At 38.4% G+C, this 22,589-nt stretch overlaps 1 protein-coding gene across 1 annotated transcript in view; it reads right to left on the bottom strand.

Annotated features, from left to right (window-relative positions):
• Window positions 1-22,589, bottom strand: part of Wnk (Wnk kinase) — an 834,378-nt gene that overhangs the window by 137,870 nt on the left and 673,919 nt on the right. Inside the window, exon 24 of the mRNA XM_068226022.1 lies at window positions 12,554-12,691. Coding sequence (XP_068082123.1) covers window positions 12,554-12,691 — 138 coding nt within the window. The remainder of the gene's footprint in view (window positions 1-12,553; window positions 12,692-22,589) is intronic.

Genomic DNA, 22,589 nt, shown 5'->3' with positions numbered 1-22,589 from the left:
GTAGTCTCCACTTGGAGATCCAAAAGGGGTACTATCTTACCTCTGGAATATTCTACCTGGGAAGAAGCCATCGTCAGTACATAATTCATTCATACAAAGAGATCTTCACGTCCTCGGGAGATAGTTACGACTGAAGTTTGAAGCTGCATTCAGCCGTGTAGCAATATCAACACAGCTAAGTCATAATAAATATTATTACAAGCCATATCAGTCAATCATCCAGACTGCTGCCCTTGCAACTTCTGAAAGGTTGCAACCCCCATTTCGATGAAAAATTCTTCAGTCTGGTCTCTCGACTCGTACGCGCCCAATAGGGTTGCTTCTACGGCTCGACTATCCGCTTCATTGGGATGCGCAAGCCTCCCCACCGTGGCAAGGTCACATGGTGCACAAAATATTCCATCAAAAAATGAAGGAAGAACTATAGGTCAGTTGAATGAACACTCGGTTCATGTTGTTGCGCAGTTCTGTTTACTGATGCACGCTCATGTGTTCACTGTAGCAAAGCTGTTAGACTGCCAAAACAAGTCAGCTGCCTCTATCAGAATGTGGAGGGAGGGAAAGAAGTGATGATGATTGTTACTGTTTAAAGGGGCCTAACAGCTAAGTCATTGGCCCTTGTATGAGAAGTGATTTAACTTGGGAGCACAGCTTTTTCCTTTTGTTTTTTAAGAATTTCAAATAACATCTCAAAAAGCAAATTGGTTCGCTCTGATATTTCAATGAGATTGAAATTAGGGTTATATCTAAATTGCCCTTCTCTGCTCTGTGCAAAATTATTAAACCTTTATCGATCTATCTGATCAGACATGTGTTTCACCATAGCCAAAAGCCTGTTATGCATTTTAGCATTTCTTTTTCAAGTCGTTTTATGTCACACTGACACAGAAAGATCTTATAGGTAGATCTTATGGCGACGAAGGGATAGGAAAGGGCTAGGAGTGAGAAGGAAGTAGCCATGGCCTTAATTAAGGTGCAGCCCCAGCATTTGAATGGTGTGAAAATGGGTTTAAATCCACTATCTCTTAAATGCAAGCTCACAGCTGTGCACCCAAACCGCATGGCCAAATCGCTCGGTGTGTTTAGCATTAACATGCTCTTGATATCTTATTTGAAAATTCCTCCCTGTTTGACCAATATAACTTGAATCAATTGTTGCAATAGCAATGTTATAAATATTGTTAATTTCTTGTTTGGAATCATTCTTTAGATGAGGGGGATAATGATAGCTCTGTGAATTAAGCTATAAAAATGACCTTTTTTTTCTGAATTCCAGGGTGTAACAAGTCTTGTCATATTATATTGGCTGTTTGTGTCAGCTTTCTATAAATTTCTTAGACGAACGACCTACCTTTTCTAGTAACTTTAAAACCTAAATAATTTTTAATGAGTTATTAACCTCTGATTCAAACGTGAATTTAATTTATGGATCTATTGAATTTAGATTTTGGAGTAATGCTTCCTTGTTAGTGTATCAATGATCAATTATGGTAAAAATATTGTCCACATACCTAGCCCAGAAAACAATTCCTTGATGTTTATTAATAATTTTAGTACTCTCTAGATTGACCAAGTATATGTTAGCCAGAATATCAGAAACAGGAGAACCTGTAGGTAGTCTACCTTGTTATAAATAGTGTTAGTGAAAGAAAAGTAATTATTATCTAGAACAAATTTGAGAATATTCACGAAATTGTTAATTTCTATTTTATTTAATTTGCTGTAAGTGTTTAGATTATTTTCAATGATGTGGATAGTCTCTGTTAGCGGTATATTTGAATACATACTCGTTACATCATACGAGTGCCGGCCCCATGGTGTAGGGGTAGCGTGCCTGACTCTTACCCGCAGGCCCCGGGTTCGATTCCCGGCCAGGTCAGGAATTTTTACCTGGATCTGAAGGCTGGTTCAAGGTCCACTCAAGCCTGTGTGATTAGAATTGTGGAGCTATCTGATGGTGAGATAGCGGCCCCGGTCTAGAAAGCCAAGAATAACGGCGAAGAGGATTTGTTGGGTTGATCACATGACACCTCGTAATCTGCAGGCCTTCGGGCTGAGCAGCGGTAGCTTGGTAGCCAAGGCCCTTCAAGGGCTGTAGTGCCATGGGGGGGGGGGGGGGGTTGGTACATCATACAAGTGGAGAAAATCTTTTCTAATTCAGTATTCTTTGTTCTGGTACAGAAATCAGTTGAATTTTTCACAGAAGTATTTGCTACATAAAAATGTTTACTTAACTTTTTAATAAACTGCGATACTTCATGAATTAGATTATTTGTAAAATTCATAATTGGTCTAATCAGTATGTCTGTTTTATGAACTTTAGGAAGGACCCTACCTGCAGGTATTTTAGGATTCATTCTGATCAGACTAGAAACTTCACGATCATCTAATAAAAACTGCAAACGTTTCACAATTTGTTTTTCTCTTGTACCGAAACAATGGGATCTCACTTTGCAATTGTAAATTTATCATATGTGGATATTTTCTGTATTTGTATATATATTCAGTTTTATCCACCATAACAACAGTAGCATTACCCTTTATCAGCTTTTGCAATAATTAAATTGCTATCTTTTGATTTTTGTTTTAAATTAAATCACACTTTATTAATTCTTATGTTCTCACTATTGTCTTTATGATTACAAACATTACAGAATTTGTTCTTAATGACACATCTAAATTCCTCCTGCTGGTCTAATCATTTCCTTTCAAGGTCATTGTATGATATTGGTGTCAATACGGAACAATGAATGCAAAATTTATAAACTGCAGTTCACTTGACTTGATATTTTTACATCGCAAAGAATTGACTAATGATTCTCAACTAGCATGATGATCTGACTTTATACTATTACCTCGTACAATGATGGTTTTTTAAATTTTCATCTTTTACGGTGACGGTGGTTCTTATTCAGTGTACATATGTGGTTGAAATGGGATGGTGATCTCATACTCGCTACACTGTCAATCATAGGCTTCACTGTCTGAAATCTGTATATATGTCCATGAAATTGGTTCAGTGATTCCTGGCTGGTGATGTCTTGGAGCTATGTAGGAACAACAAACCAACTTCTATAGATGGTTGTAGCAATAGGGGAGGCCCAGGACTCAAGACTGAAGAAGAAGTACATGTTAGATTAGGGATACACTTGGTAAATAAGTGGCTTCCAGTTGTAAAGCTGGTTGTGGTACCTTGTTCTTGCTAGTTAGAATGCAGAGTGAAAGTTGTGTGTTTCTGAATCTGTTGTAAGGGATTTTACCACATGAGGTATATACAGTGTACGTCTTTAAAGTGAAGGGTACAGATATATTGCGTTGTTTGTGAAATGAGGGAGAAGGAAATGTTTGTGTATTGTGAGTGCTCATAGAATATTTTAATGATGGTTAATTCAGTAAATTTAATGGTTAAACTTATGATAACTGTTATTTGATGGAGTGAAAACCTGGCATGCAACCCAGATTCATTTTCTGGATCTAAATAGGGTAAGGTAAGGTTATATGCAAATTTGGAGACTCGTCACCACATGATCGTCGCCCTGGGAGAAGAGCAGTACTCATGCTAGGCAAAATTCAACTATTCATTTAATTCTGTATTAACATATTACAATGGCACACAATATTATTTCAAGTTTTGGTGATATGTTTGTCGAACTTAATCGTAAAAGGAAGAATTATTTTTAGTTGCACCCTGCCAAATAGTTATAGGTTTAATTTTCTTATATTTAATGCCCTTCAGGTAGAGAGATTTTAATAGTTGTGTTAAGTGAGTTACAAAGAGCTAATAGACTTTAATATCTTATTTGTGGTGTAGTTACAAATGGCATGTCAATGTGTGGCTTGAATGATGTCCAAATTTGCTTATAATCTAGGTATGCACAAGGGAATTGTGTGAATTTGTGTTGAAAGTATTTAAAGGTTAATGGAAGGAGTTGTAGTGAACCTAATATTTTGGAATTAAGAAGTAAAAATATACAGCGAAGAGTAATGTCAAACAAGGACAAGGTATCAACCAGTGAAGGTAGTACACAGCGCCAGGAAATGTTCTCCGCAGCGCCTACGTGTTGTTGCAAGAGGTGGCATCAGCAGTTAAGTTGGCAGCATGGCTGCTGCCGCTTGTATCAAAACAAACAAAAAAAAAAAAAAACAAACAAACAAACAAACAAACAAACAACAAAGAGTAAACTTTGTACTCACCATATCAATTCATAACAGATGCTGGAGGTGTTGTCCTTGTGTTCGAAGACAGACTTCAACACGTCTACACATATTGTCAAAGACTTTCACTAAAGTGGCTTGCGTAATGAACTGCACATAATTTTTTCGTCTGTTGAAACCGTAGGCCTGTCTGGTCCAGGTACATCGTGAACCGAGACGGTCACATGAAATTTACTTATCAAATTCCGAACGGTATCCCGGTTTGGACACTTTGAATTAGGAAAGTGCGCCTGAAATTTAAGTTTAACATTTTCTGTAAACCGGTCACCTTCGCGAAAAGCATATTCCACCAAAAAAGCTCTCTCTTCAGTAGTAAACATTACTGCTTGTATCCTGTTGCACTATTCCAATAATCTATATAAATGCTCGCTTAATGCAATACACACTGACGATTTTGACAGCCCACAGTCACACATGTGGCCTTCCCTGTACTGCTATCCTGTTTACCTTGGCCTCTCAGCGAGCGAAGGTGACAGATATGACACCGTGCTGCCAACTAAACTGCTGATGCTCCCTCATGCAGCAGCAGGTAGACATTGTGGAGAACATTTCCTAGCACCCGTTATTAGTGATAGCTTAAACGCAAGTGTACAAAGTGAACAGGGAGAAGTACTTAAGGAAGCTGTTTCTGAATCTGCAGCGACGGAGGGTGGAAAGGGAAACAGTAGTCTGTCTGAAAATTTGACTCCCAAAACAGTATATGGGATTGTACTGGAGGAAGAAAAAGAAAAGAGTAGTGATGAAGATCAAAACAGTATGTGGGGTAGAGATTTGATGAAGTTGTTACTAGATGAGTTGGCTCAATTGGTGATAAAATTAGGAGTCAGGGGGAGGATTTAAATTAGTAGTATCGGTATTCAAAGTGAGGATTTAAGTGGGAAAATTAGTAGTATGAGTAGTCAAACTGAGGATTTAAAAAAAGGAAATTAGTAATCAAAGGAATAATCAGCAGCAAGAGTTGCATAATTTGGGAGAATTGCTAACTGGGAAAATATCGGAAAGATTTTCTTGTCTAAGTCAGGAGTTAAAGAACCACAAGGCTAACACTGAAGGGAGGTTAGGTGACATAGAGCAAATGCTAGAGAAAGTAGGTGAAATAAGAGTGAGAACAGAAGTCTTAGACAAGAAAGTAGAATTCCAGAAATTCAGATGAGTGATCATTGTATACTGTAAAGAAATGATAAAGTTGGGTTAATGAATGTAATTGAAGAGAAAGTAGAGTGTGTTCAATCCAGTACAGATAACAAAACACAAGAAGGGGTTAAAAACTTATGTTGACCAGGATATTAGGGAAATTATGGAAAGAGTTAAATAAGCTTGAGGGCGAGCTGCAAATATTTGGAAAAGGTTGGCAAAAGTTTCTACTAAGCAGTCATTGGTGGAGGCCAGGATATCTAACACTGTAACGGGTGAGGCCAAGCTACTGCATGATGTTTACAGGAAGAATATGAGTTGTTTAGGGGAATTTGAGGAAGGTTTGCAAGTTAATTTTGAGAGATACACAGCCCAAGGAGGTGTCAAGATGACAATATTTTCTGTAGTATGTGGTGTTGACACAGAATTTAAATTTGAACTTGTCAGAGAAAAAGGAAAGATGTTATATAAATATCCCAAATTACAATGGGAAAGAAGATAAGGTAATAGAGTTAAAGGAGATTGTAGAGATGACTGGTCTGGAGAGTGACCTAAAGGAGAAGTTACATGAAGATTTAATGAAATATATTCTCTGATAAACCTAGTATGACCAATTTGTATACACACAGTTTCAACGTTACAGATAGACAGTGTTTTACTAGTTATTGTTATCCGATAACAAAGGGACATGCAAAAGCTCTGGAGGATTTAGTCCTAGAAATGCTGGCTGACGGCATCATTGAGAAGGCAGAACCATGAGTTAAGCAACATAAGAGATATAGAATGCACATGTGGGACCAACGTGTAATATGGTGATGGCAATAAATTGAACTTCTTATACAAATTTATGATTTCATCATATAAGATATTTTAGGTTAGGAAATTTTTGTAAAATAATTTGCAATATTTGTATTTAGCTGTTTTTACCAGAAACAAATTTTATTGACCGTGAACAGAAGAAACTTTTACTACAATATTATTGTTATACATCGTATAAAACTGTTCATTGTCAGACTTATTCAGACTTCATCACACCACATCGAGCGACTCTCTCATCTATTTTATATCTCACAGTATCTCACATGAATGTAAATTTTACTCATGTTTTCTAATTTTCAATGCATTAATTTTAAGCCAATGTTCTTTGTAGACAGCTAAAGATGGTCTTATGAGGCCAAAACATGTACTGTTATTTTAATATGATGTGTTTACAATTTTAAAGTGTGAATAAATTTTGAATGTACTGACTAGGTGGGGCAATTATACTAGTTTTTTTCAACTTATATAACATAATCGTCAATATGGATCCAAAATGAAATTTATTTCATGTGCATTCTGTGTCATCTTGCACCAGTGATCGTAAACTAGCAGCAGCCAGACTAGTGAATTACCGTCCCATGCGTAGGCTGCCGTTAACATCACAACACAAACAGCTGTGTTTGGAGTGGTACCGTAACTGGGTAGCATGGACTGCTGATGAATGGCATCGCATTGTGTTCAGCGATGAATCACGGATACCCCCAGATGACAATTATCTGCGAGTGTAGTGGCAACCTGGGGAGAGGCCCTATTCTTCCAACGTTTTGGAGAGGCACAGTCGTGTTACTCCTGGTATCATGGTATGGGAAGCCATCGGGTATGAATTCAGGTCACGGCTGGTAGTGATTAAGGGAACTCTGACGGCAAAACGGTACGTTATGGACATTCTGCGTTGTAACCGTTAGGATAGGGAATTTACGTAAAATAATTTGTAATATAAAGTAGTGAATATCATGCGAGTTTGTTAAATTAAGATGTAAGAACATAATATTGTAACAAGAATTTGTAGGTAGGGAATATTGAACATTTATATCATTATATTAGCATAATTTTTATTTTGTTAAGAATCTGTACATATGGCATAGCAGTAAAGATTGTTCAAGACTGTGCAACATGAGAAATAATGACTATATCAGGAAAGCCTGTTGCAGTCAGTTGACAGTGTTGCAACAAGTGGCTTGGAAACCGGGAAGTCAGGAAGTATAGGCAGAAGATTGTAAATAATTAATCAATATGGAGGAAAACAAGAGAGCACTAATTTTCCATCAGCTGCTCTGTAACCAATCCGAAAACTCTGATTTTGAACGAAGTTGCATTGACTGAGAGTCACTTGAAAATGTGTCATGGAGAGCTTTGCTACCAGTGAACGTTTGGAGACTTTACAGCCACATGGAGCAAGACTATATATCCACGTGTGTGCGCGTTCGGCAAGATTCATTACAAAAGCATTACGAAAACATTATGAATTTATTACGAGATCATTATCAGTTCATTTTCTGTGCATTCTGTGGAAGACACTACAAAGTTTCATTTGCTCATCCATTCTCTGGGAGAATGTACAATGCGTGAAGGTTTATATGTGTAATCTGGAGCTAATGTGTTATTTTGCACAGAACTGATTATTGGTAAATGAAATAGTAGGCTAAGTGTTCATTGCCTGGTCATTCTTTGATTGATTCAACATGGCATTCGCCACTCATTGATTCTACATTGTGAAGTTGTTTGGATAGATTCACATAGTATAGTGAGGTGGTTAAGAAAGGGACAGCAATCTCGTTCATATGAAATCATCACTTTGAAGCCTGGCCTTCAAAACTATGTACATACATCTGTCGACCAAGGACGCAATTCATGTATATTAATGTCTAGGTGCAAAGTGAGGAGCCAGACCAACCTTTGGAAATAGTTGTTGGAAGCTGGGAGGACTCAAGGCATCAGTGAAGAGGAAGTATGTAATAAAGGGTAGAGATGACCTTCGTAAAGAAGGGCATCGAAGTGTAAGGCAGGTTGCTGCACCTAATCCTTATTAAGTGAAGTGAAATTTTAGTAGCATCAGGCAGTGCCTATTGGCCTATTATCTTGAGGAAGTCATCGACATAAGACCTATATGCGTCGGTGCGACGTAAAGCAACTAGCAAAATATATATATCTTGAGGTATGTAATAAGTGTAAAAATATGTACATGAGGACTGAGTGTACCTAAATTGCGGGTATGTTGCACAACTATGTTTTGTCAATTTTGATCATTTATAAATTTTTATAAGTGGTAAAGTGAGTTCGTCTCATCAAGTGATGATTTTTGTTGTTGTTTTGTTTCTGGAGTAAATTCAAACAGTGAAACTTATGGTAAATTTTTCTTATTGGTGGAGTAAAGAAGAACCTGGCATGTTGAACTGATTCAATTTCAGGGTTAAATAGTAACAGGTAAGGTAATGAAGCAAGTTTGGACTCTCGTCAGCATTATGACCATCGCCTTGGGAGTAGTAGTTCTTTCGTGCTTAACCAAGTTATTTATTTCTGCAAGTATTTTGCAGATTGCACCCATTTTTGTTATTAATTTCATTATTTATATTCCATTCATGTTAGAGTGTCCCCATTGTGTTACCTCTCATGCGACAGTATCGCGGTGCAATTTTTCAACAGAATAATGCTCGTCCACACAGGACATTGCCTATATGAACTATCTGCATGATACTGAGGTACTTCTGTTGCCAGAAAGATCTCTAGATCTGTACCCGATAGAACATGTGTGGGGACCAACTCGGACGTCAAGTCTGTCTCGGTGCATGCATCCAGGCCAGACGGGGTACGCCATACTGATAAGTGGGTTTGTACCGCCAAGTTCTTAGTAAATTTGACTATTTTGTAATCACTGAAATAACATCACATACCCTCTCAACACATGATGTTTCATTTCGTTTCCTCCTCCCCTTCTGGGTGCTTCAAATTTTTGTCAAGCAGTTGTATATAAAATAAGAGTTTGGTCTGTAAACTGCTCAGAATTTAAAAAAGAATTATTTCTATATCATTCCTGTCAACAGTAGGAAGGAAATGTAATTTTTAATTTTCTGTCATCTCTCTCTGTATGTACACTATGTGATCAAAAGTATCCGGACACCTGGCTGAACATGACGTACAAGTTCGTGGTGCCCTCCATCTGTAATGCTGGAACTCAATATGGTGTTGGCCCACCTTTAGCCTTGATGGCAGCTTCCACTCTCGCAGGCATACGTTCAATCAGGTGCTGGAAGGTTACTTGGGGAATGGCAGCCCATTCTTCATGCAGCGCTGCACTGAGGAGAGGTAGCAATGTCGGTCGGTGAGGCCTGGCACGAAGTCAGCGTTCCAAAACATCCCAAAGGTGTTCTATAGGATTCAGGTCAGGACTCTATGCAGGCCAGTCCATGACAGGGATGTTACTGTCGTGTAACCACTCCGCCACAGGCCGTGCATTATGAACAGGTGCTCGATCGTGTTGAAAGATGCAGTCGCCATCCCCGAAATGCTCTTCAACAGTGGGAAGCAAGAAGGTGCTTAAAACATCAATGTAGGCCTGTGCTGTGATAGTGCCACGCAAAACAACAAGAGGTGCAAGCCCCCTCCATGAAAAGCACGACCACACCATAACACCACCACCTCCGAATTTTACTGTTGGCACTACACACGCTGGCAGATGACGTTCACCGTGCATTCGCCATACCCACACCCTGCCATCGGATCGCCAAATTGTGTACCATGATTCTTCACGCCACACAACATTTTTCCACTGTTCAATCGTCCAATGTTTACGCTCCTTACACCAAGCGAAGCGTCGTTTGGCATTGGCCTTCGTGATGTGTGGCTTATGAGCAGCCGCTCGACCATGAAATCCAAATTTTCTCACTTCCCGCCGAACAGCCATAGTACTTGGAGTGGATCCTGATGCAGTTTGGAATTCCTGTGTGATGGTCTGGATAAATGCCTGCCTGTTACACTTTACGACCCTCTTCAACTGTCGGAGGTCTCTGTCAGTCAACAGATGAGGTCGGCCTGTACGCTTTCGTGCTGTACGTGTCCCTTCATGTTTCCACTTCACCATTACATCAGAAACAGTGGACCTAGGGATGTTTAGGAGTGTGGAAATCTCGCGTACAGACTTCTGACACAAGTGACACCCAATCACTTGACCACGTTCGAAGTCTGCGAGTTCTGCAGAGCGCCCCATTCTGCTCTCTCATGATGTCTAATGATTACTGAGGTCGCTGCTATGGAGTACCTGGCAGTAGGTGGCAGCACAATGCACCTAAGATGAAAAACGTATGTTTTTGTGGGTGTCTGGATACTTTTGAACATATACTGTATGTATGTATGTATGTATGTATGTATGTATGTAGGTAAATATGTTAAATATTAACAGGTAAGGTAATGAAGCAAGTTTGGACCCTCATCAGCATTATGACCATCGCCTTGGGAGGAGTAGTTCTTTCATGCTTAACCGAGTCATGTATGCATGCATGTTTGAACAGAATTTAATGAAAATTGGTATGCAAAGTTGGGGAATAAAGCAGTATAATCTTCACTATAAATAGTTTTATTCATGCTGGATGAAATGGTAGTTTAGGGGAAAGCCTAAAATTTAATTCTCAAATATCTGTTATTATCGGTCCTATTGATAAACACTACGTAACAAAAATTATAGTAGTACAATTTACAATCATGTAGGTCTTATACAGTTTTAACATACCACCTATGATAATAGATATTAATGAATTTAGATTTTTGTTGCATAGTCCATATCAATGCCGAGCCACAAGAACATAGCTGAACAGAATTTAATGAAAATTGGCATATAAAGTCAGGGAATAAGGCAGTACAGTCTAGGCTATAAGTAATTTTATTCACGCTGGATGAAAAGGTAGTTTAGGGGAAGGCCTAAAATTTAATTTTCAAATATCAATGTTATTAGTGGCCAAAACCAATCCAAATCCCATGGCGTAAAAACTCCAAAGTGCCATGGCCTACCAAGCGACTGCTGCTCAGCCTGAAGGCCTGTAGATTATGAGGTGTCATGTTGTCAGCACGACAAAATCTCTTTGGCCGTTATTCTTGGCTTTCAAGATTGAGACTGCCGTCTCACCGTCAAATAATTCCTCAATTGTAATCACTAGGCTGAGTGGACCTTGAAACAGCCCTCAGATCCAGGTAAACTGTAACAACCTGAGTTGTATAGTGTTCAGTTTAATATTTGTCTGTCTGTCTGTGTCTGTCAAGGCACCGTGGGAAAATGGATGAGTGGATTTAAATGAAACTTGGTATTTCAGTTTAGAATAAGGTTGAGGCTGATCTTAGATATAAGTTGTTCAAAAAATTTCAGGAGGGGTGGTTCAGAAGGGGTCTAAAACATAAAAATGTATAACTCTTACAGTTGGTTTTACAAGAAAATAGCTCATAGCAGTTTTTGTTTGTTTTATACATACCTTTTCCTAATACAGCCACAAATAAGGAAGTCGTGTGAAAGGTTAAGTTCAAGAGCCGGTAACTAACTCTATAGACTGTAAGGAGAGTTGCTATGGAGATCATTCCAGCAACATTTTAAAGGTTTTGTATATCTGTCAGTTTTTTTTTTTTTAAATTAACCTGATACATGGCTCTCTTTTATACTGGAAGGAAGAGATCAGATCAAGATCAGCAGTAATAAAAAACAGCAATAATACAAAACAATATGAACTGCAAAGGGCCACAGACAACTAAGGAAGCGACATGAGGGGTGGACAAAAAATATAATTATGCACATGATAAGTAATAGTCCTGTCAACGATGACTACATTTGTTAGTAAAATGAAATTAAAAACCCTACAGGCTTCTTTTGTTATTATTTTTATTTACAGCTGATCTGCATTTAGGGCTGTCTCCTCGGTGACAGATTCCCGATTAATTATTGTTTACATTGTCTTTTCTTAAATAATCTCAAAGAAGTTGGAAATTAATACAACATCTCCCTTGGTATATTATTCCATCCCTAATTCTTCTTCCAATAACAAATACTTGTTCCACTTTGTCCTCTTGAATTCCACCTTTCATATTATGACCTTTGCTACTAAGAAAAAAGCAATGCATATATTTGCATGAATTTAGCAACCTGTGAAACAAGGAATGTAATATAATATTTTTCAAGCAAAAATTCTATTGCCAGAAGGTAACTTACAACATTATCCTAAGCAGCCATTCAATTGTTGTACATTGCTTGCACATATTCAGTAATTTGTTTCCTAAATCCTTTCAGTTTCATGACTTCCATACTTACAGTATCTGTAATGAGGACTTAAATACTTCCTATATCATTAGGAGTAAGAAACACGTTCTCATCAAGCTGAAGAAATAATACACTCTACTCTTAGCAGCTTACCTGGTCTAGGTCATGAAGGTCAATCGCTGCTGGTCGAGGTCTCTGTTGGCGAAGGAGTTCGTCACGAGTGACGGCTTGACTCGGAGACATTACGCCACTGCTGTTTGTTCCACTACTATCTACTTGTGATACAGAGGCCTATAACACAAGAATTATTACACATTACTATTTACTAGGCCATGTACGAAATACAAGGGCAAATCAAATGGAAATGAGCCAGGAGGCTTTTTGATTTTGAATCATAATATTACTATAAAGTGTGGATCAAGTCATAATTGATGTTAACATTTGTGACCACAGGGGCTGATCAAGAATAATCAAGGCATCGTACTTCGAAATACTGTTTAGCATTATTTGTCCCCATTTTGGGTCGTCTCTAGAAGTATTTGCTCCGTAGCTTCATCATTTTGAATGAAATACAATGCATGAAAACGAAAACCGAGGACGTGCACATCCACACTGAGAGAGACTCTTAGCCAACAATCTACCCCCTGCCTATGCACTCTAATATAGGTTTGCATTTAAAGAAATACAAATAAGATTCTTCATTAACTCGTTTCAATACACTACCTTCATTATAGACCTGACTCATATCAAAGTCAGTGAGCTGAACCGGGACTGGATGGGTCACTTTCAGCTTCTTCCTACATCATGATTTTTAAGCAAACAAGATGAAGTCTGAGAATAGCATAAGTAGGTGGAAAGCATGGTCAAGGATATTTAAATCCCTAGTTCTGAAGGTCACCCTCTTCATTCCATTCCATCTAGTCTACCTAAATTGCCATGATACAGACTAAAACCACACAAGATTATTCAAGAAAGCTACACTGAGTCAAATGTTTACACAAATAGTTACTATAACAGATAGAGAAAAAATAATGCTAATTATGGTGAATAGGATCTCTTACAGAAATATCTACTTCCCCTAAGGCCGACAGGTTCAGGGAAATTTCAATAATTCTCTGCTGTTACCTTCCCAAGGAATATTTTGTACAACTCATTTTTATCCACATCAAGGAGGTCAGGTTAATGTTTAAATATAATGCAGCTGAACCTCAGTCAATCTATATCAAAGGTATAGGTTTGCAATTAACCAGCAGAAATCCCTACTCATTAATCAGATATCCCAGACCGACCTATCATTACGTTTATCCAATTATGCCCATTTGTCTTTCTATATTCCTTGTTTGATCCTTTCCAATACTACCATTATATTCTGATATATACTCTCATGGCTCAAAATACCAAATATGGTAGTCTTTTGAGGTTATGTCCTGCATGAAATGTGACGAACTGCTTAGAAAACATGATGGTTTGCAGAAACACATGATTTGTAAAAGAGGTTTCTTCTACTTCACACTGCAAAGACGGTGGTGGTGGTGGTGGTGGTAAAATCCTTCAATAAAACATCAACTACGAATTTACAGATTCTCATAATATTATCTAATTTTCCTCTCTATTAACCTTGACTGGTGATGTGACTTTTTGCCGATGTATCTGGTGAGGTGGGGTTTCTTAAACCCTGATGGAAACCAGAGTTAATGGGGAAAATGTTAGTAATAAAATGTTAGAAAGTTAGAAACCAACATTTATTGTAAATATGCTGGGCTGAGAGGCTTCTCAACTCAAGTTAGCAGGTTCAGTCCTGTCTCAGACCAGTGGTATTTGAAGGTGCTCAAATACAGAGTGGACAAAATAAAAATGACCCAGAAAATAGTTACAACAGGACAGATGCAGAATTGACCATTATTATGAACATCACAGAAGATGCTGGAAATGGCCACCGTTGAAGTCAATGCAGCACTGTGCTCGATATATCAAACATGAGATAAGAGCAATAGCATTTTCAATGTTCTATTGTAGCTCTTCCAGTGTGTGAAGATTGTTGGCGAACACCTGACACCTCAATTTGCCCAACAGGTAAAAATCACAAGCAGAGAGATCAGGTGATCAAGGTGGCCATTTGATTGCACTGCCTCTGCAATCAATCAATCAATCAATCAATCAATCAATCAATCAATCAATCAATCAATCAATCAATCAATCGTCCGACTCGTTGGCTGAATGGTCAGCGTACTGACCTTCGGTTCAGAGGGTCCAGGGTTCGATTCCCGGCCGAGTCGGGGATTTTAACCTTCATTGGTTAATTCCAATGGCCCGGGGGCTGGGTGTTTGTGCTGTCCCCAACATCCCTGCAACTCGCACACCACACATAACACTATCCTCCACCACAATTACACGCAGTTACCTCACATGGCAGATGCCGCCCACCCTCATCGGAGGGTCTGCCTTACAAGGGCTGCACTCGGCTAGAAATAGCCACACGAAATTAAATTAAATCAATCAATCAATACTGATCTACATTTAGGGCAGTTGCCCAGGTGGCAGATTCCCTATCTGTTGTTTCCTAGCCTTTTCTTAAATGATTTCAAAGAAACTGGAAATTTATTGAACATCTCCCTTGGTAAGTTATTTCAATCCCTAACTCCCCTTCCTGTAAAATAATATTTGCCCCAATTTGTCCTCTTGAATTCCAACTTTATCTCCATACTGTGACCTTTCCTACTTTTAAAGACACCACTAAAACTTATTCGTCTACTAATGTCATTCCACGCCATCTCCCCGCTGACAGCTCGGAACATACCACTTACAAACAGTTATTCTCATCACTGTTCCATATTGAAATCAACAGGTATTGTATTGAATAGGCGGTGTAATAAAATACTCCTTGTGTAAACTTAGTGATTCATACCAATTGTCAAGCAGCTCGTCTTCTTTCTCCCAAGTCTTCCCAGCCCAAACCTTGCAACATTCTTGTAACACTACTCTTTTGTCGGAAATTACCCGGAACTAATCAAGCTGCTTTTCTTTGGATTTTTTCCAGTTCATGAAACAAGTAATCCTGGTGAGGGTCCCATACACTGGAACCATACTCTAGTTGGGGTCATACCAGACTCTTATATGCCCTCTCTCTTACATCCTTACTACAACCCCTAAACACCCTCATAACAATGCGCAGAGATCTGTACCCTTTATTATTTACAATCCAATTTATGTGATTACCCCAATGAAGATCTTTCCTTATACTAACACCTAGATACTTATAATGATCCCCAAAAGGAACTTTCACCCCATCAATGCAGTAATTAAAACAGAGAGGATTTTTCCTATTTGTGAAACTCACAACCTGACTTTTAACCCCATTTATCATTATTGCCTGCTCTCCATCTCACAACATTATCGAGGTCATTTTGCAGTTGCTTACTATTTATATCTCTATACAGAATAAAATCATCTGTAAAAAGCCTTATCACTGATTCCACTTTTTACTCATATCATTTATATATATAAGAAAACATAAAGGTCCAATAATACTGCCTTGAGGAATTCCCCTCTTAATTATTACAGGGTCAGATAAAGTCTTGCGTACTCTAATTCTCTGAGATCTATTTTCTTGAAATAAAGCAACCCATTCAATCACTCTTTTGTCTAGTCCAATTGCACTCATTTTTGCCAGTAGTCTCCCATGATCCACCCTATCAAATGCTTTAGACAGGTCAATCGTGATACAATCCATTTGACCTCCTGAATCCAATATACCTGATATATCTTGCTGGAATCTTACAAGTTGAGCTTCAGTGGAATAACCTTTCCTAAAACCGAATTGCCTTCTATCGAACCAGTTATTAATTTAGCAAACATGTCTAATACAATCAGAAAGAATGTCTTCCCAAAGCTTACATGCAATGGATGTCAAACTTACTGACCTGTAATTTTCAGCTTTATGTCTATCATCCTTTCCTTTATACACAGGGGCTACTACAGCAACTCTCTATTCATTTGGTATAGCTCCTTCATGCAAATAATAATCCAATAAGTACTTCAGATATGGTACTATATCCCAACCCATTGTCTTTAGTATATCCCCAGAAATCTTATAAATTCCAGCCAATTTCCTAGTTTTCAACTTTTGTATCTTACTGTAAACTAGCAAGATACCCGTGCTTCGCTACGGTTTTATACTGAAATTTATAATTGAATGCTTATTATTTTAAATATATAATCCGCCGAAATTCACGATCTGACTCGTTTTCTGCGAGAATCCACCAAAATTCCCGATCTGACTGGTTTTCTATGATTTTACGGCACGTTTCCTCCCATTTTAAAATCTTCCTTTCCAGCAATCGATTTCGTACTTCCCGGGCTAGGCTCAGGTATTGCTCCCGGTCAGTTGGGTTCATAAATCTTTGCCATCTTTTCCTATAATATTTTTAATATGGATAAAATCCTTCAGGAGATCCGGAGTGGTGTCATACTGGGTGCCTTGGTGGCACTGAACCCGCGGCCAGACTGCATTCTTAGTCATTACCCGTCCAGGAGCCGTTTCCAGCGCGGTCCGCGCATTAGACGACGGTCCGGAATATTATTATTATTATTATTATTATTATTATTATTATTATTATTATTATTATTATTATTATGTGTTGCTGGAATGGCTGATGACAGGGAAAACCGGAGTATCCGGAGAAAAACCTGTCCCGCCTCCATTTTGTCCAGCACGAATGCCACATGGAGTGACCGGGATTTGAACCACGGAACCCAGCTGTGAGAGGCCGGCGCGCTGCCGCCTGAGCAACGGAGGATCCTTATAAGTACATTAATAACAGTAAAATCAATTGGTCTCACCTCCTTCTACACCCCACCGCCGTTAAGTTTATTTACCGCCACCCCCCCCCTCCACCAAAAAAATTAAAAGAATGCTTGTTTCTTTATGTTTAAGGGAGATTCCAAACACCAATGTTCACGTCTATTACCTTCGGTTTTGAGATGTAAATATCCCCATAAAAATAATTCACTTTCTTACACTTCCTTTCACACTCCTTCCCCCCCTCCCCTAAGTGAATTTTCCCGCAAAAAATACTTGTTTCTTTAATAGTAAAGGATCTTCTAAATACCAATTATCACGACTCTAACTTCTTCAGTTTTTGATTTATGTGTCCTCATGAAAGGAATTCAACTCCTTTACACTCCCGCCCTCCAAGATGGTTTCCCCACCAAAACGCGTTCTTCTTTGTTTTTTAAGGAGGTCCAAATACGAATTTTCACGTCTGTAACAACTTTAGTTTTTATTAGATGTATGTATTCTCATACAATTAAGTCAATTAATTTTTCAATTCTTTCAACCCCCCCCCCCCCCCCTTCATTGGATTTTCCGAGAATACGTGTTTCTTTATTTTTAAAGCAGATTGCAAATATCAAATTTCACGTCTGTAACATCTTCATTTTTGAGATATCAGTAGCCTAATTAAAAGAATTCATCACCATTTTCAGTCACGTTTACCCCCCCCCCCTCCCACCAACCAAGTGGTATTTTCGAAAACTAAAAGTACACGTTTCTTTATGTTTAATAGAGATAAAAAATACCATTTTTCACTTCTGTAACATGTTAAGTTTTTTTAGATATACTGTAAAAATTCTCATTTTAAAATTTCACCCCTTTTGAGTTCCCCTTAAGTGGAGTTTCCAAAAACAAATCACCTATATTTCTTTATATTTAGAGGAGATTTACACCCACTCTTTACATCTAACATTTTACGTTTCCAAGATATTCTGTAGATATAGCCTTTCAAAAAGTTCACCCCAATTTGTCATTCCTGTTTAACCGCCATTAATTGGCTTTTCCAAAAACTAAAACATACGTGTTTCTTTATTCTTAAAGGAGATCCCATATGCAAATTTTCAGTTCTGTAATATCTTTCGTTTATGAGATATGTGTATCCTCATTAAAGGCATTCAACCCATTTTTCACCCTTTTAGGATTCATCCTATTAGGATTTACAGGAAACAAAAAAAAATACGTGTTCCTTTATTTTTAGAGGAGATTCTAACTACCAATTTTTACATCTGTAAATTTTAAAGTTTTAAGATGTAGACACACTCATTTTAAAAAATTCACCCCCTCTTTTCACCCCCAATATTTGGATTTTCCAAAAACGAAAAAATGCGTGTTTCTTTACTTTTAAAGTAGATCCAAAATACCAATTTTCAGGTCTGTAATATCTTCAGGTTCTGAAATATAAGTAGCCTCATGAAAGGCATTCAACCCATTATTCACCCTTTTAAACCCTTCCTCTTGGGATTTTCCGAAAACAAAAGAATACGTGTTTTTTATTTTTAAAGGAGATTCTAAACACCAATTTTTACATCTATAAACTTAAAAAGTTTTGAGATATAGACACACTCATTTTAAAAAATCACCCCCTTTTCAAACCCCCCCCCCCCCATTAATTAGATTTTCCACAAACAAAAATACGTGTTTCTTTATTTTAAAAGGAGATCCCAAACACCAATTTTCAGGTCTGTAATATCTTCAGGTTGTGAAATATAAGTAGACTCATGAAATGCATTCGACCCCTTTTTCAACCTTTACCACCCTTCCTATTACGATTTTCCGAAAACAAAATATATGTGTTTCTTTATTTTTAAAGGAGATTCTAAATACCAATTTTTACATCTATAACTTTTAAAAGTTTTGAGATATAGATACAATCATTTTAAAATATTACCCCCTTTTCACCATCCCCCCCTTAATTGGGTTTTCCAGAAACAAAAAAATACGTGTTTCTTTATTTTTAAAGGAGATCCCAAACACCAATTTTCAGGTCTATAATATCTTCAGTTTCTGAAATATAAGTAGCCACATTAAAGGCATTCAACCCCTTTTTCACCCCTTTTCACTCCTCCTATTGCGATTTTCCGAAAACAAAAAAATACGTGTTTCTTTATTTTTAATGAAGATTCTAAATACCAATTTTTACGTCTGCAAACTTTAAAAGTTTGGAGATATAGATTCACTCATTTTAAAAATTCACCCCCTTTTCATCCTCCCATTAATTGGATTTTACAAAAACAAAAAAATACGTGCCTCTTTATTTTTAAAAGAGATCAAAAGTACCAATTTTCAGGTCTGTAATATCTTCAGTTTCTGAGATATAAGTACCGGTATCCTGATTAAAGGCATTCAACCCATTTTCCCTCATTTTCACCCTTTTTCATCCCTCCTATTGGGATATTCTGAAAACAGAAAAATACGTATTTCTTTATTTTTAAAGAAGATTCTAAATACCAATTTTTACATCTGTAAACTTTTAAAGTTTTGAGATATAGATACACTCATTTTAAAATTTCACCCCCCTTTTCACCCCCTTAGCGACGGAATATCCAAAAATCCTCTCTTAGCGAGCACCTACATCTTAATATGAATATATCCCCCAAATTTCATTTCTTTATGTCCAGTAGTTTTGGCTCGGCGATGATGAATCAGTCAGTCAGTCAGTCAGTCAGTCAGTCAGTCAGTCAGTCAGTCAGTCAGGACAAGTTATTTTATATATATAGATGTCATTGTTAACATATGTAAATTTTAATATTTCTTTAGCATTAGTCACCTCCTATATCTGGACATTATCCTTGTAACCAACAATCTTTGTCCTCTCCTCACCGAACATGTCATGCACTCATGACACGGTTGCCAAGGTGGTGTGTGATGTTGCTCCATCCACACAGTTGTTCATCTTCTGCGAGTTGATCCACATATGGATTAAACAGTGTCTGGACAAACCGATTAGCATTGACAGTTTGGTGAAAGAATTGTGATATCATGCACACACCAGACATTGCGTACCATGCACCAATCTTGAGATTATGCAACAGCTTTTCAAAATACTGATGGGGATTTTCTGATGTATAATGGCACATGTTCTCATACCCTGACAGGCTGAACCCAGCCTATCTGAAGAAATGAAAAACTGAGGATCCAAAAGTCCTGACTCCACTTCACTCAGTAACCACCGGCTGAACTCAACACGCAAAGATTTTTCTGGACGATTTAATGCAGGCACAACAGTAAATTTGAAAGCGTACAGATCCAGGTCCTTCTTGATAATGTTTCAACACAGCAATCTCTTAATTCCCCATTTGCTTGGATAAACGGCATTCAGATTTAGTCGGGCTTCGTTCCAGGCTTTGCTTCACTTGAGCAATGTATTCTCGTGTTTGAATTCTTTTTGGATAGTTACATATTTTATTTGCTACCGAGCCTCTTTCATGCTATTTTGCCACTAAGTTTTGCATTGCAGACTTTGCTGGAAACACTTCCTGTCTTAAACTCTTGCACAGACCGTTCCGCACTGGTTTTCCATGAATCGTGCTTCGCATAACACTCTACAATGATCACGCGCCATTTTATCGTGAGCACAATTTTGTGCGCATTCAACTGGTTACTAAACATGTCTGTTCCTCTCACTCGCTCAATGACACGTAATGAAATAGTGATGTACTCGGGACAGCATGCGGGAGATGCGCACGTGCAGACATGTGATAGCAACCAATTGGTGCATTGAAATCAAGGTTCCCCAGCATTTCCTGTTATGGGCAGTTCTCCTGTTCATTAACAAGGGTCAGTTCTGCATCAGTCTTCTAAATATTTATCAGGCCAGTTTTATTTAGCTCACCCGGTACATCAGTCTCATGTCGGTAGATTTACTGGCACACTGAAGAACTGCTGCAGGACAAAATTCCGGCACATTGCTATCTCCAAAAACTGTAAACGTAGTTAGTGGGACGTAAAACCAATAACATAATAATAGCGCATCTAAACTTTTGTCCTTTTTCCTCATATGAGGTTAGGAATGGAGTGGGATATTATATGGCATGTTTTTTTTTTTTTTTTTTTTTTTTTTTGCTAGGGGCTTTACGTCGCACCGACACAGATAGGTCTTATGGCGACGATGGGATAGGAAAGGCCTAGGAGTTGGAAGGAAGCGGCCGTGGCCTTAATTAAGGTACAGCCCCGGCATTTGCCTGGTGTGAAAATGGGAAACCACGGAAAACCATTTTCAGGGCTGCCGATAGTGGGATTCGAACCTACTATCTCCCGGATATGGCATGTTTTATGGCTGGATGCCCTTCATAATGTCAACCTCATTGAGGAGCTAATGAAGATGAAATTAATGATGGTGAATGAAATTGGGTAAGGCAATGGAAAGAATCATTGGTGGACCAAGAATGGGCCATTCTTTATTTTAAATAATCATGATGAAATCTGAAGAAAAGGTCTGTGGAAGAGTATCTGGAAAGAGTAAAGATCAAGAAACATCCTGGTAGAATGACAGTGTAAAAGTGATAGTCCAATCAAAGAAAGTATGGAAAACGTGGCTGACAAAGATAGTCCAGACACTCGCATGAGATCCGGCATGTGCAAATAGTATATATGGGAGCAGTCAGGTGGTGCTGTTGTCCATGTGTACTGTGCATTGGACGGGCACCCAGTTGGGAGTGTTGTTATTGTGTGGCACTGAAGTGAAGAGTGTCAATTTCACTGCTCTAAAGCATGTTTTCAAAAGGTGAACAGCGTCTGTGGATTAAAATCGAGGTTGCCTGTGGCAAAAATGCATCGGATGTTATCGAGGATTACGTGAAGCATGTGGTGAGAATGCATTACTGTATAGGATGGTTGCACGATGGGTCAAGGAGTTTCGTGCAGGTCGGAATGAGACTGCGGATTTGCACCGCACCAGGTTGGCTGTCCATTTCAAGATCAAGATCAATGGAATCTCTGGAAATTATACATAGAGGTTGGTCTCTGTCATCAAACGGTGTGGCACATACTGACGAACTATCTTAACTTGAGGAAAATTGTGTCCCGTTGTATTCCACATCAATTCACCGATATACAGAAATGGCACTGGTATGCACTGGCTGCATCCACCTGAACAGACACTGCAACGAAGGAGACGCATTTCTGCAGCGTATTGTCGCCATTGACAAGACGTGGAAACAAGCCTACAAGCCTGAATTAAAGCACCAATTGAATGAATTGTGTCACCGAGGTTCGCCACGTCCACAGAAATTTTGACAGGAACCAAGTCGGGTGAAGCTTATGCCGATTGTGGCATACGACTATGACAGTGTTAGTTTTACACATGCTGTGCCTGAGGGACAAACTGCCAACAGTGTTTACTATTCGGGGAGCAGCATC

This window comes from Anabrus simplex, chromosome 2 (genome assembly GCF_040414725.1).
Source record: "Anabrus simplex isolate iqAnaSimp1 chromosome 2, ASM4041472v1, whole genome shotgun sequence".
NCBI lineage: Eukaryota > Metazoa > Arthropoda > Insecta > Orthoptera > Tettigoniidae > Anabrus > Anabrus simplex.
The sequence above is the reverse complement of the archived record's forward strand: the minus strand, read 5'-3'. Positions and strand labels throughout refer to the sequence as shown.